Source organism: Eschrichtius robustus, chromosome 2 (assembly GCF_028021215.1).
Source record: "Eschrichtius robustus isolate mEscRob2 chromosome 2, mEscRob2.pri, whole genome shotgun sequence".
In the NCBI taxonomy this organism is placed as follows: domain Eukaryota; kingdom Metazoa; phylum Chordata; class Mammalia; order Artiodactyla; family Eschrichtiidae; genus Eschrichtius; species Eschrichtius robustus.
This window is the reverse complement of record NC_090825.1, coordinates 165,884,824-165,898,029: the sequence shown is the minus strand read 5'-3', so window position 1 is coordinate 165,898,029 and position 13,206 is coordinate 165,884,824. Positions and strand designations below refer to the sequence as shown.

The window sequence follows — 13,206 nt, the reverse complement described above, 5'->3', positions numbered from 1 at the left end:
ACGACACCTGCAGTAAAAATAAGAGGGTCGTTTTAAAGTCCTTCTGTTAAAGACAAAGAAATCACTCCCATTTATCATCAGTCAGGGACCTGCTTATGGCTATGAGATCAAAAGGCGTTGGCTGTCGCCCGCTCATCTGACACCACCAAATGTAGTCAGCTTTCCTAGTGCCCGTCCACCTTGATAAAAAGCTGTCTAACATAAGCTCACTACTGAATAGTTCACCCCAACCAATATACCATTTTATTATCTTTCAGTTTTACACCAACCGTTAACGCTGCACAAAGCATTTCAACAACTAAAAGGGCACTTTCGTGTCCGTAAAGGAAACAGTCTCTCAGCATTAGAGAAATTCACATCTCACTAAAGAAAAGTGCTCAGAGCTCGGAGTAGACTGGCCCCCTGCCTAGCCCAGGGCTGCTAAGCACTTGAAATGTGGTTCATGAGACTGAGGAGCTGAATCTTTCGTTTTATTTCATTAAAATTTAAGTGTAAACAGCCACCTGGGATCCGGGCTCCTGCACTGGATAGCACAGCTAGAGGAACTGGGAGAAAGTACAGACTTTGATTTGTTCTTCCTTGAACCTGGACCTTTCTGATGAACTCTTGGCTGTCTGGGAACTATTCAGCAGCTGCGAGAAAAACTCCCATTTCTTTTCTACTCTTCCTGGAGCTAAGGAGGGTGTCTGTGACCACCATCCTCAGGAAGATGCCATCTGTCTGGGTCACCCTCCCGTCCCAGCGGAAGGGCCAAGGCTGGTGAAGGCAGAACTCCCAGCGGCACGACTTCCTGTCAAGGAACCTTCGACCACACAACAGAAACAGGCAGGCAAACCGCACAGTGCCACGGACGAGAGCTGCTGGGGAGTATCCAGCCTCCACCGAAACAACCCACAGCCCGAGCCAGGGGCAAACAGCACTCCTAATTAAAGTCACCAACTCCTAAAGCAAACGGAACAAGCCAGGGCATGAAATACAGTCATGCGGAACAGAACCAACAGGAGCACAGGAGGCAAGGCTGGCAAAGCTGCAATAATGGGAAGAAACAACAACTACTGCTTTTTATTCTCAGGCACATCTTTCACTTGGGGTTAAAAAATCTGGATATTTGGAGAAAGTTAAACAAACAAAAATAATAAATGGGATACCCACGGTCACAGAAGCTTTATTCATAGTAGCCAAAACATGGAAGCAACCCAAATGTCCATCAACAGATGAATGGATAAACAAAATGTGGTCCATCCATATGATGGAATATTATTCAGCCCTAAAAAAGGAAGGAAATTCTGACACATGCTACAACATGGATGAACCTTGAAGACATTACGGTAAGTGAAAGAAGATGGTCTCAGAAAGACAAATACCGTATGATTCCACTTATGTGAGGTCCCTAGAATAGTCAGATTCTTAGACAGAAAGCTGAATGGTGGGTGCCAGGAATGGGGGGTGGGGAATAGGGAGTTAGTGTTTAATGGGGACAGAGTTGTAGTTTTGCAAGATGAAAAGAATTCTGGAGATGGATGGTGGGGACAGTTGCACAGCATTATGAGTGTATTTAATACCACTGAACTGCACACTTAAAAATGGTTAAGATGATGAATTTGCATCTTACCACAATATAAAAAACTGGAAAGAAATAAAAATTTAAAAATAAACAGTCATATTCATGTTTTGGCCCTCCCCCACAGCTGCCATCCACCCCACCAGCCAGTCTGTGGTCCTGACTGTGGGTGGGGAACATTGGCCCCTTGAGGCACCTCCTGGAGTCCTTATCAGCCCCTCCTGTGACACATGGGGAGGGGTTGAGGGCCGGGAAGAAGCCTGCCTGAGACACACGGGCACCAGTCAAATAGCGAGAAGCACAGGTCTGGGCTGGAATTTTGCCCTGTGGCCAGGTGAGTCCAGATCCGCATGCCTCTACTCAGGTGGGTTCGGCAGGGCAAGGCTCACGGGCAGCTGGCTGAGATGCCCCTGAACATCCGGGGCATAACAGGGCAACCGTGGCAGTGCGGAGGCTGTGGCGCTCACCTGCAGGCGTACTCCACCGTGTAGATGGCTCCCTGGCTCTGCTCCTCCCACCGCTGCATGTCAGCCTGCGGGGGGGTTGGGGGCTGTTAGCAGGGGTGGCTGCTACCTCCATTCTCCCAGCCCCCTGGGATGGAGCACCCGAACACCAATCATCAAGGCTGTAGAGAGCAGCCCCCTCCAGCCCCTGATCTTTCCTCCTGCGACTCCCACCCCTCATCAGTCTGGGCTTTCTGTGAACACACGGTGACTATGGCTCAGGGCCTTTGAGCAGGCTGTTCTCTCTGCCTGGCATATCCTTCCCTCATACGGCTGCCTCCTTCTCACCACACAGGTCACAACTACTGCAGACCCTGCTGTCCCCTTCTTCCAAATCTGCCCCAGATCTGTCCACCCAGCGCCAATCTGGGCTGGTGACCATGTGCCTCCTCGCTGGTGTCCCAGCCTTGACTCCTGCACCAACGGCTCCTGCTCCACAGAGTAGGCCCCAGCTCACGAGGTGCAGACCCTGGGAGAGGTCGGTGGCTGGGGCGGGGACGGCTCACCTTATGCTGGGCCAGCTCGGGCAGAGAGCGGCGCACGTGCTCCTGCAGCCGGTACAGGGCCACGGATGGCTCGTTGGCCAGGACGTAGACACTCTCAGTGAACTTGTCTGTTACTGGGTCCAGGATCGACAGTCGGCAAAGTGGGATGGGAGGGCAGGGTGGACAGGGGGTCAAGGAGACAAAGCATCAGACTCCTGGTTGCTCAACCTGCGAGTCCAGCCAGAGTAGAGAGGAGTATCCAGTGTCCCTCCCAGCGGCTGCGTCACCTGTGGCCCTGGTGATGGGTTGCAGGAGATGGTCACAGCAGGGCCGAACAACTCCATCTGGGAGTCACGGAAGGGCCTTAATCTTTTTTTTTTAAATAAATGTATGTATGTATGTATGTATTTATGGCTGCATTGGGTCTTTTTTGCTGCGCGCAGGCTTTCTCTAGTTGTGGCGAGCAGGGGCTACTCTTCGTTGCGGTGCGCGGGCTTCTCATTGTGGTGGCTTCTCTTGTTGTGCAGCACGGTCTCTAGGTGCGCAGGCTTCAGTAGTTGTGGCACATGGGCTCAGTAGTTGTGGCTCGCGGGCTCTAGAGCGCAGGGCCTCAATCTTGATGACATTAATGTGCCCCGTGAATTCATGATCTTTCCCTTCCCAAACCCACTTACAGTGGACACTGCTGCCACCCGCTCGGATCTACTCACATTCCTTTTACCCCAGTGACAAAATCCAAGATTCTTCTTCGGATGCCCATTGGCTACCGGACCCAAAAGTGCCTGGAAGTTTACATGGGTGGATGGCTCTCAGCCATGACTGACCACCGAGTGGTACGAAAGCCCATGTCCTGCGCTGTGTGTTGGAACAACTCAGAGGTGTGACCCATCCCCGTGAGCTCCCCTGTGGGAACAGACTGTGGCTTCTTTCTGCAGGATTTTACCTTGAGGTCACTCCTTGCTCAGCTTCCTCCCCGGCCCTGTCCTGTTTCCCCCACTCCTCTGTGGGGTTCTCTTGGTAAGCTGACTACACACAAATCCTCATCCCAGGGTCTGCTTCAACAAACAGCAGCCAACTGGTTGTCCCTGCCCTTCCTACCCCATCAATGAGCAGACCCTGCTTGTTCTGTCGCAAAACAAAGCCCAGAACTCACCCATTCTTAACACTGTACTGCCCTCACTGGTCCAGACATAGCTGCCTCCCACCTGGATGACAAACTCAGCTGCTCCCTGGTCTCCCCGCTCCCACTCCTGCCAACAATCCAATCCCCACAAAACAGATGGCATGAGCTCCTAATGAACATATCAGATATGTCTTTCCCTTGGTTGAAACACTCTCATCAGCCAGAAATTAAATCTTCCTTCCTTAACATGGCCCTTAAGGCCCTGTATGTTCTACCTGCTGTTACCCGCCTCTGCCCTCCTCGGCCACCGCTCTAGGCACAATGGCCTCCTAGCTGGTCCCTGGACACTCTCAGCACTGTCGAAAAGAACTTTCTGTGATGATGGAAAGTTTCTATAATCTATACTGCCCAATATGGGAGCCACTAGTCACATATGACTACTGAGCACTTGAAATGTGACTGATGTGACTCAGAAACTGAATTTTAAATTTTATCTAATTTTAATTAATTTAAATATGCATAAGTACTGTGACCAGTAGCTACTGTATTGCAGCACAGCTCTGAACACTTTGCCACCTCAGGGCCTTCATACCTGTTGATCCCACCACTGACACTGCCTCCCTCCCCCCGCAACCCTCATTTCTCTTAATCCCTCATGTCTCAGCTCAAATGTCACCTCCTGGGCAAGGCCTTCCTTAATCACCAAGCTTAATCAGATGTCCCTTCAACTTCACTCTCAGCCTCAGCACTTTGTTCATTTCCCTTATACTTAAAATCTCACTCTATTTTTTTCTTAAATTTTATATTGGAGTATAGTTGATTTACAATGTTGTGTTAGTTTCAGGTGTAAAAATTCTCATTCTTTATTAGGTTACATGTTTACCTAAAACTTGATTTGTGAGGGCGTGGGCTTCTCTGAGCCTGTTTCCTCATATGCAAAAATGGAATGATAAAGGTACCCACCTCAAGGTTTGTTACAGAGATGGACCCCATGCTATTGCGCAGGGCAGTGTAGTTGGTGAGGGAGAGAACCCACGTGTGTCTGGAAGTCAAGGGAGGATGTATATGAGTCTGTCCAGTTTGGGTTTGTCCAGCTCACCACGGTGTCCTGACTCAGGCAGAGCCCAGCCTGCCACCTCCAAACTATGTGTCCTCTTACCTTCTTAGGCCTCCTTGTTTTGAAAATGAGCACAGTAGCTTACACCTCACAGTGCTATTATGAAGGATATGGAATTACATGTACTTGTGACTTCTAAATAATTAACTAGTGGGAGTTGCCTGGTGGCCTAGTGGTTAGGATTCCGGGCTTTCACTGCTGTGCCCCGGGTTCAATCCCTGGTGGGGGAACTGAGATTTCGCAAACCGGGTAGCGCAGCCAAAAAAAACCAAACAAACTATAAACAAATAAATTTGTAAAAAAAAAAAAAAGAAAAAATTAACTAGTAATAACATATATAATAAAGTAACGAAGACATTTATACTTTAAAAATAACTTGTGGCATTTTGTAATTTGTAACTATGTGATTTACATATATTTGATAAGTCGATGTAAATGTATGCAAATGCGTAAATACAAAGGAAACAATACGCACAGCAACTGCCACGCCCCAAGCGTTCTTCCAATGCTTTACAGATATCAGATTACTGGGGGCTTCCCTGGTGGTGCAGTGGTTAAGAATCCGCCTGCCAATGCAGGGGACAAGGGTTCCAGCCCTGGTCCGGGAAGATCCCACATGCCGCGGAGCAACTAAGCACGGGTGCTACAACTACTGAGCCTGCGCTCTAGAGCCCGTGAGCCACAACTACTGAGCCTGTGTGCCACAACTACTGAAGCCCGCGCGACTAGAGCCCGTGCTCTGCAACGAGAAGCCACCGCAGTGAGAAGCCTCCGCACTGCAAGTAAGAGTAGCCCCCGCTCACCGCAACTAGAGAAAGCCCGCACAGCAACCAAGACACAACACAGCCCAAAATAAATTAATTAAAAAAAATATTTATCAAGTTACTGAATTATCACAACAATTTTATGGGGGGAGGGAGGGAGACTATTATACTCCCCATTCTACAGATGACAAAACCGAGGCACAGAGACTTTCTAAAGGTTTCAAAACTAGTCAGCGGCCGAGCCGCGATTTCGTGGCAGTTCAATCACAGCTCCCAAACGCTCCCTCCGCGCCTTGGCCCCCTCCCGCCCCCAGTCAGGTCGCCCTTCTGCGAGTTCCTGACCCCTCCGCCCCGCCCGGGGCCCCACACCACCTTTCTTCCCCTTGAGCTGCATCTCCGGTTCCTCCATAGTGGCTGCGGCCCTATTCCGAGAACAGGAACCGGAAGTCTGGTGGTGGAAACAGCTGCCTAAACCATCCCTGGGAAACTGGGGCACCGCATTTCTCCAGTTCCGATACTCATTGGCCTGCCCGCCGCGATCTTTAGTCTACCCAGACAGGAGAAGGGCCGTGAGTTAGAGACTGGGGAAAGAGGCAATCGGCAGGTGGGTGAAGAGGGGCCGGAAACCCCTTGAAGCTCCAGGAGGGACGCTCAGGCGGGGGAGTGGGAAGGGCGCCCTCCTTTACCGAACCCCTTTTCCGGGGGCAAATTGGGGGAATACTCCACACACTGCCCACTTCGGGCCGTATAAACTCCCTTCTTGTACCCCTCTGCTGCCACCAAATCCCTGCACATACTCCTGAGCCCCCAGGACCGCACAGGAGACATTGTTATGGACGGGGACGCCGTCTGTCCGAAGGTGGAGCCGATTGGCTCCGTCTGGGAAAAACCTGTGGGTGGTGTTGAGGGTGAGGGAGGACAAGGTCAATGAACTCTTGAGAGCCCTCTGAGGCCCCGCCCATCCCTCCCGTTCCTACTAGGCTCCCTCCCGAGCGGCGGGTATGAGAAAGCGCAGGCGCAATTGCATAGCTCTTGCCCCAGCGGAAGCCACGCCCCTCCCCCAAGCCTTAAAGGGCCAGAAACAGCTCCTACAGCTCCAGCCCTTCCGCACTTTCGGGGGGCGGGGGCGCGCAGGCGCAGTGGAGGCACTCTGCGGTGTGGGTAGCGGTCGCGTATCAAGTTGCTCTCTGTCCCGGCAGAAGAAGCCAGGGTGCAGAGGGTCCAGGCTCCATTTTGCTACCCATTACATCAATTGGAAGAGAAAAGTTTGTGAGTTGGGCCCCCAAGTTTGGGGGGACCCGGGCTTGCGGCGTGGAGTGACAGAGGAGGCTCGTTGGAGGTGAGTGGACCTCCTGGATTGACTTGGGAGGGGCGGGTGGGATGCAACCAATCACATCTTTGTTGAGCCCTAACTCATTCTAGGGATTTCCACCCCCTCAGAAAAAAAAAAACTCAGCGGACGTTTAAGATCTGCCCGTGTATCAGGCCTCCTGCTTAGATATTTACAGACATGATTTTTTTTAGTCCTCCTTTCCCCCATTTTATTAATGAAGACACTGAGGCTTAGAGAAATTAAGTAATGTGCCCAAGTTTTCACAGCCTATAAGTGGAGGGATTCAAACCCAGATGGCTGACCCCAGAGCCAGGGCTTTTAAGCAATGCATATTGTATGTGCTCTGGTGTTGGGGAGGAGTGGGCCTGAGAAGCAGTTGGACTCTGGTGTTAATTTCCTGGCTGAGTCTTCGTTTACCCACCCTCACTGTGTGAGGCTGGGTATGCAGTCAGTGCCTACTTAATGAGTTGTCAATAATTATTGCCATCTCTCCCTGTTTGGCCTTTCCACCAGCTTCCCCATGGAGCCCACCCAGCCTGCAGAGGATCTCAGCCTGACCCAGCAGCCTTCTACCCCAGAATTTGGGGACCCCGAAGACCCCAGGGGTGAGGCCCCTGACGGCTCAGACACTGTGGTCCTCAGTCTCTTCCCTTGCACCCCAGAGCCTGGGAATCCTGAACCAGATGCTGGTACCTCCTCACCTCAAGGTAGGATACTTACCCTGGACTCCTGCTTCTGGGATGTAAAAATGGTGGAATGTCAGGCCCAAGATGGGACTTCTGTCTTTGTGTCCTTGAATGTGTCTTCCATCTCCACCCTGTGAGGGGTTGCTTATTATTATTTTTTAAAATTGTGGTAAAATTCACGTAACATAAAAGTTACCATTTTAACCAGAATTGCTTACAATTCAGTGGCAGTTAAGTACATTCACAATGGTGTATAACTTCCACCTCTATGTAGTTCTAGAACATTTCCATCACCCCCAAAGGAAACCCCAGACCCATTAGCAGTCACTCCCCATTCCCCTCCTCCAGCCCTTGGGAAGCAAAAATCTGCTTTCTGTTTCTATGGATTTGCCTGTTCCGGACATTTCATATAAATGGGTTCATACAACATGTGGCCCTTCCCGTTCTGGCTCCTTTCACTCAGCAAGATGTTTTCAAGGTTCATCCACATTGTATGGTGTGTCAGTGCTTCATCTCTATTATAGCTGAATGATATTCCACAGTATGGCTGGACCACATTTAGTTTATTCATTTATGCATTGATGGACATTTGGGTTGTTCCCCTTTTAGTGACTGAATAGTGCTGTTGTGAACATGCGTGTACAAGTTTTTCTCTGAACACATGATTTCAACTCTTTGGGGTAGATACCTAGGAGCGGAATTGCTGGGTCAGATGATAATTCTGTTTGACTTATCAAGGACCCAAGGTTTCTTTTGACTGGAATCCTTGAACATGTCTAACTCAGTCGCCCTGAGGCCTTTGTCCCTACCATTCCCTGTGTGAAATGCTCTTCCCACACTTCTCTCCAGGTTTCTTCGACTGGCCAAGCTCTCAGTTGGTGTTACCTCCTTGGAGTGACCCTCCCTGACCATTTGCTTTAAAAGGGACTCACTCTCTGCCCTCCGTTCTTTCCACCCCCTCCCACCTACTTTTCATTTCTCCTGAACACGTATTTCAACTTAAGCTCTCATTCTATTTCTTCATTTCTGTCTGACTCCCCAACTTGTCCATGGGCCCCTTGAAGGCAGGGACTGTCTCATTTGTGCAGAACCTTGCCAGTTGCGGAGGAGAAATCCACACCCTGGGTATCTGGGAGGATGGAGTCAGTGAATAGTGGAGCCAGGCACTGTCTCTGGTAGTTCCAAGCCCCCAGGGTCTGGTCTGAAGCCCAAGACATACTGGGGAATGAGAGGAAACTGAGGCCCTTTCTCTCTCTCCCAGCAGGCAGCTCCCTAAAGCACTCCACGACCCTCACCAACCGGCAGCGGGGGAATGAGGTATCAGCCCTGCCGGCCACCTTGGACTGTGAGTGGGACCCTGGTCCCCAAGGGGGAGAGAAGTAGCGGGCTCGCAGGGGCTAAGAGGAGCAACTTTGGACAAGGAATAAACTGGGGCATGGAGCTCAGATGGGACAGGTGAGGACTCTTACCTCTCTCTGCCCCCCAGCCCTGTCCATCCACCAGCTCGCGGCCCAGGGGGAGCTGAGCCAACTGAAGGAGCATCTGAGGAAAGGTGTGTGCCCACGCTCGTGTGCTGGTGTGACCGTGCCTGTGTGACCTCACATGCTGGTGTGTGCATGTGGCTGCTGACATGACCTGAGTCTCCACATGTGTACCTGTGTCTGTACGTGTGTCTGAGCATGTCCGTGTGTGCATCCACATGTGTGCTTCCCCGCCCCACATCTGACCCCAGCTGCCTGCCCCGCCCCGCCCCCAATTCCGCAGCACTGGGGAGAGTGGGCAGGGGTGCATCCCAGTGGTACCACCCCCCTCCTGCCAGGAGACAACCTCATCAACAAGCCGGACGAGCGAGGCTTCACCCCCCTCATCTGGGCCTCCGCCTTTGGAGAGATCGAGACCGTCCGCTTCTTGCTTGAGTGGGTGCGTCCCAGCCCGGCTGGGGGCTTCGTGGGGACTCGAGGGCGGGCCAGGGTCTCAGCTGTGTCTGCTGGTGCTGTGTCTGTAAGATGGAGCTAACATGGGGACCCCAAGATTGCAGGGGATGCACCCACCCCTCCTTTTGCCCCCCCTTCTGTCACTGTCCCCCTCTGTTACCCCCAGGGTGCCGACCCCCACATCCTGGCTAAGGAGCGGGAGAGCGCCCTGTCACTGGCCAGCACGGGTGGCTACACAGACATTGTGGGGCTGCTGCTGGAGCGCGACGTGGACATCAACATCTATGACTGGGTAAGGCGCCACCCACTGGCCCTGGGCACCTCACAGGGTACCAGGCTGGCTCTGGGTGCTAAGAACGCAAGACAGACCCATCCCCAAGCCTAACAGAGCTCCCAGTTTTTTTGGGGGGGTGGGGTTAGCTGACACATAAACAGCTCAGGTATAGTGAATAACACTATGTTGGCAGATACACAGACAGCTAGCTGCAAGAGCCCAGAGGCTGCCTGTAGAGCCAAGGGAAGTCAGGATGGGCTTCCTGGAAGAAGGGGCATCTAAGCTGAAACCCAAAGGAGACGCTAGATGGGCCAAGTGACAAGCAGAAGGAGGAACCATATTAAATTGGTGGGTGTGGGGTGTCGTGAGAATCTCGAAAAGATAGTGTTGCTTGCCCCCTACCCCTGTCCCTGACAGAATGGAGGGACACCACTTCTGTACGCCGTGCGTGGGAACCATGTGAAGTGCGTGGAGGCCTTGCTGGGTGAGTAGGAGTAGAGGCTAGCCTGAGGGGCCCTAAAGCCCCATCTGGCTCTGCAGGAATCCTGAGGGCCAGGGAAGGGTCTGAGCTCTTCTTGAACAGCTCTTGGGATGGGTGGTTGCTGCCTGCTTTGCCCAGAGGATTGATGTGGGGACAGGAGGTGGCAGGAATAGCACAGGGGTCTGGCCGACTGGGTTGAGAACCCACACCCTGCGTGCCTCAGAGACCCTGGAGGTGGAGATTCTATTGGCCACATTCATCAGAGAGGTCAGGCTCTTGTCCAAGACCACACAGCAACCAGGAGACCTGTGGCTGCATAGTGGGTAGTCACTGGACCTCCCGAGTCTCCGTGCCCCACCTGGGCTCCTGGTCCCCAGGCCCAGCCCTCTCTGCAGTGTCTGCTCTGCTTTGCAGCCCGAGGAGCTGATCTCACCACTGAGGCAGACTCTGGCTACACCCCAATGGACCTCGCCGTGGCCCTGGGATATAGGAAAGGTCAGCCCGAGGCACATGGGGCTAGTGACAGGGGCCATAATGGGGGGACATGTAGGCACTGAGAGGCCCAAAGGAGGCCCTGGCAGGGTGAGGATACCAGGAAGGCCACAGTTCACATGGCCATGGAGCCCAGCCCCCTCCACGGCAAGAGGTGGGTGTGAGTAGGGGCTGTAGGCAGACCCCAGTTTGACTCCCCACTTCAGAAAATGGGGGGATCCTAACAGAACTGACCCCCTGGGGTCATGTGGGGGTGTGTGGGAAATATCCCACTCCTTCCTTGAAGGAGTTTTATTCCATTTGAGACAAGTAATTCCTCACAGTCCCTCTCATCTTTTCATAAAAGTTCCAACTTGACCATTTTGTTTGGTAAGGAATATTTTTATAATTCTGAAAAGCCTCCAAAAATGCATTTTTACAAACTTAGGGGAAATAGAGGTTCCTATGAGGGGGGCCTCTGTCTTCCCAGCTGTGCTCTGGCAAGGGCTTAGATTTCCCTGTGTATGAAATGGGTCCTCCATCCAGGTCCCAGGGCTGAGGCCCCTGTTCTTACCCTGAGGGGAAGGTACAGGTTGGCCTGTGCCTCTGCAGCCGCTGTTCAGTTCATGGCCCACCTTTTCCCTGTTCTGTTTCCAGTGCAACAGGTGATCGAGAACCACATCCTTAAACTCTTCCAGAGCAACCTGGTGCCCGCCACCCCTGAGTGAACGCCGTCTGCCAGGGACTCAGACACTCAGGGAACAAAATGGTCGACCCAGAGCTGGGGGAACCCAGAACTGGCTTCAAAGGCAGCTCCTGGACAGACGGTGGGGGGGGGGGGGCCCTTTCCAAGAGGAACCAATAAACCTTCTGTGCAGAACTTGAAGGACTTCACTGTGCTTCCCGGAGGACGTCCTGGAGGAGGAGCCACCCAGTGGCCTCACACCTTCTTCTCCCCTAGCACCCGCAGGTGGTAGATGACCACTCGGCCAAAGAAATCAGTGGCGTCCTCAAATGTCACTTTCAGCCGGTCCACCTCAGCAGATGGCACAGGGAAAGTGTAAGCAGGGCAGTCAAGGGAAACAGATGCCTTATCTTTTCCCACCCACCAGCCCCAGCTCAGGTACTACAAATGTGCTGGGTGACCCAGCACACTGTGGGTCCCTCTGAAACTCTCACACAGAACAGATTATCATCAGCCCATTTTACAGGTGAAGCAGTGGAGACCCAGAGGCCAGTTGCTCGAGGTCACACGCCAGGGCCCACAGCTTTCAGATGCACAGACCACCCCACCCAGAGGCTGGGGCAGGATATCTGAAGAGAGTTGTTGTCCTCAGGATAAAAGTCCACAATCTTGCTAAGAGCCTCACTCCCCTGAGAACCTGCAGCAGAGAAAGGAGCAGTGAGGCCAGCGTACCCTCTCTAATCCCCCATCTTCCAGGGCCTTCCAGTACCTTCTAGGTGGCCCTGGTGACTGGAAAAGCCCCCCTGGAACTGGATCTGCAGCTGGGAGACACAGATGCGCTGGGGAAACTCCAGTATTACCCACTGGGAGGGGCCCTGGAAGCAGAGAAATAGAGGTCCACGGTCACTCCAGACTCAGAGCCCTGCTGTGCCTCTCATTCAGAGTCCATGGTGGGTGGGGAGCACAGTGAGCACGGGTTCCCTCCCTGGCCAACCTAACTGCCCAGCTGGGGTGCACCCAAATTCTCAGGGCGCCCTAGACCCCTGATTCTGATTCACACTAGGGGTGGAGGATCCAGGGAGAGGGTGCCTCACCTGGTCCGAGTTCCAGCAGGTCTCCTCATCCTGGTCGAACAGGTGCTTCTTTCCAAACTGCCGAGTGTTACGATTCAGCACCGAACTCACCCTAGAGGCAACCAGAATCGGCGCGTGGAGAGGTGCTGAGCCCTGCGGCGAGGGCCCGCCCACTACCGGGCCCACCCCTCCCTCGCCACCCGTTCCCCCATTTCCGTCCACTAGGGAGGGACTAAATCCCAGGCCAACGGCCCGGTCCTCTACTGCCCGCCGCCATTCACACCCCACCCCCGCCCGGGGCTCTCACCTGCTCACTGTCTCTGGACAAACCAAAGAGTGGGTCATCTCGGTTCCACAAGGCCTCGCAGGACTCAGAGCTGGGCTGTCAGGGTTAAAATCCCGGCCGCCAAAGCGCGACCTTGTTCACGCTGAGTCTCAGAGTCTTCACGTCCTCACCTGTAGCACGGCACAAGATCAGTCACTGCTCCGTCACTCCAGTCCTAAATGTCGCCTTGACCACCCCCTTGCCAGAAAAATTTGGAGTTTCGGGGACACTGCCGATGACCCGAGGCCAAGCCTTTCACAGTGGGTCCAAGGAAGGGAAACGGGTTTCCTGTGGGTTTCGGGAGCAGTCGCTCCCTCTCGGTGCCTCAGTTTCTCTGCAAACAGCTTGGAAAACCAACATCAGTACCCGGAACCGCGTGAACGCCGCGCAG

The 13,206-nt window shown here is 53.1% G+C and overlaps 3 protein-coding genes across 8 annotated transcripts in view; 1 reads left to right on the top strand and 2 right to left on the bottom strand.

Annotated features, from left to right (window-relative positions):
* Positions 1 to 6,497, bottom strand: part of LOC137759904 (BLOC-1-related complex subunit 8) — a 33,703-nt gene extending 27,206 nt beyond the window's left edge. For 3 of the 4 annotated variants that reach the window (XM_068536664.1, XM_068536662.1, XM_068536663.1), the window contains exons 1-3: positions 5,926 to 6,008; positions 2,571 to 2,683; positions 2,029 to 2,093 (exon numbers count right to left, since the gene is read on the bottom strand). In XM_068536664.1, coding sequence (XP_068392765.1) covers positions 2,029 to 2,093; positions 2,571 to 2,683; positions 5,926 to 5,962 — 215 coding nt within the window. In that variant the 5' untranslated portion in view covers positions 5,963 to 6,008. Of the gene's footprint in view, positions 1 to 2,028; positions 2,094 to 2,570; positions 2,684 to 5,925; positions 6,101 to 6,350 lie in introns of those variants that run through there. The other variant, XM_068536661.1, reaches the window with a different exon arrangement.
* RFXANK (regulatory factor X associated ankyrin containing protein) lies at positions 6,068 to 11,546 on the top strand. Of its 3 annotated transcripts, XM_068536665.1 has the most exons (10): positions 6,068 to 6,157; positions 6,753 to 6,892; positions 7,400 to 7,593; positions 8,834 to 8,917; positions 9,059 to 9,124; positions 9,392 to 9,492; positions 9,673 to 9,798; positions 10,198 to 10,264; positions 10,676 to 10,756; positions 11,390 to 11,545. In XM_068536665.1, the coding sequence occupies exons 3-10, from the start codon at positions 7,407 to 7,409 to the stop codon at positions 11,458 to 11,460; spliced, it is 783 nt and encodes a 260-aa protein (XP_068392766.1). In that variant the 5' UTR covers positions 6,068 to 6,157; positions 6,753 to 6,892; positions 7,400 to 7,406; the 3' UTR covers positions 11,461 to 11,545. The 3 variants fall into 3 exon arrangements, with proteins under 3 accessions (XP_068392766.1, XP_068392767.1, XP_068392768.1); XM_068536666.1 differs by lacking the exon at positions 6,068 to 6,157 and having other exon boundaries at positions 6,685 to 6,892; positions 8,837 to 8,917; XM_068536667.1 differs by lacking the exons at positions 6,068 to 6,157; positions 10,676 to 10,756 and having other exon boundaries at positions 6,685 to 6,892; positions 11,390 to 11,546.
* On the bottom strand, positions 11,114 to 13,206 carry NR2C2AP (nuclear receptor 2C2 associated protein). The gene is made up of 5 exons (XM_068536668.1): positions 12,798 to 13,206; positions 12,512 to 12,602; positions 12,187 to 12,292; positions 12,047 to 12,114; positions 11,114 to 11,792 (listed from the first exon to the last, which is right to left on the bottom strand). Exons 1-5 carry the CDS (start codon positions 12,833 to 12,835, stop codon positions 11,673 to 11,675), a joined length of 423 nt encoding a protein of 140 aa, XP_068392769.1. The 5' UTR covers positions 12,836 to 13,206; the 3' UTR covers positions 11,114 to 11,672.

Excerpts from the sequence above, each read along its gene's own strand:
- RFXANK (XM_068536665.1), top strand. The coding sequence starts at position 7,407 with ATGGAGCCCACCCAGCCTGCAGAGGATCTCAGCCTGACCCAGCAGCCT. Across the intron at positions 9,493-9,672 it reads TCCGCTTCTTGCTTGAGTGG|GGTGCCGACCCCCACATCCT; the intron begins GTGCGTCCCAGC and ends TGTTACCCCCAG. Across the intron at positions 9,799-10,197 it reads ACATCAACATCTATGACTGG|AATGGAGGGACACCACTTCT; the intron begins GTAAGGCGCCAC and ends TGTCCCTGACAG.
- NR2C2AP (XM_068536668.1), bottom strand. The coding sequence starts at position 12,835 with ATGACCCACTCTTTGGTTTGTCCAGAGACAGTGAGCAG. Across the intron at positions 12,293-12,511 it reads CCTGCTGGAACTCGGACCAG|GGCCCCTCCCAGTGGGTAAT; the intron begins GTGAGGCACCCT and ends CTCTGCTTCCAG. Across the intron at positions 11,793-12,046 it reads AGGACAACAACTCTCTTCAG|ACTTTCCCTGTGCCATCTGC; the intron begins ATATCCTGCCCC and ends TGCCCTGCTTAC.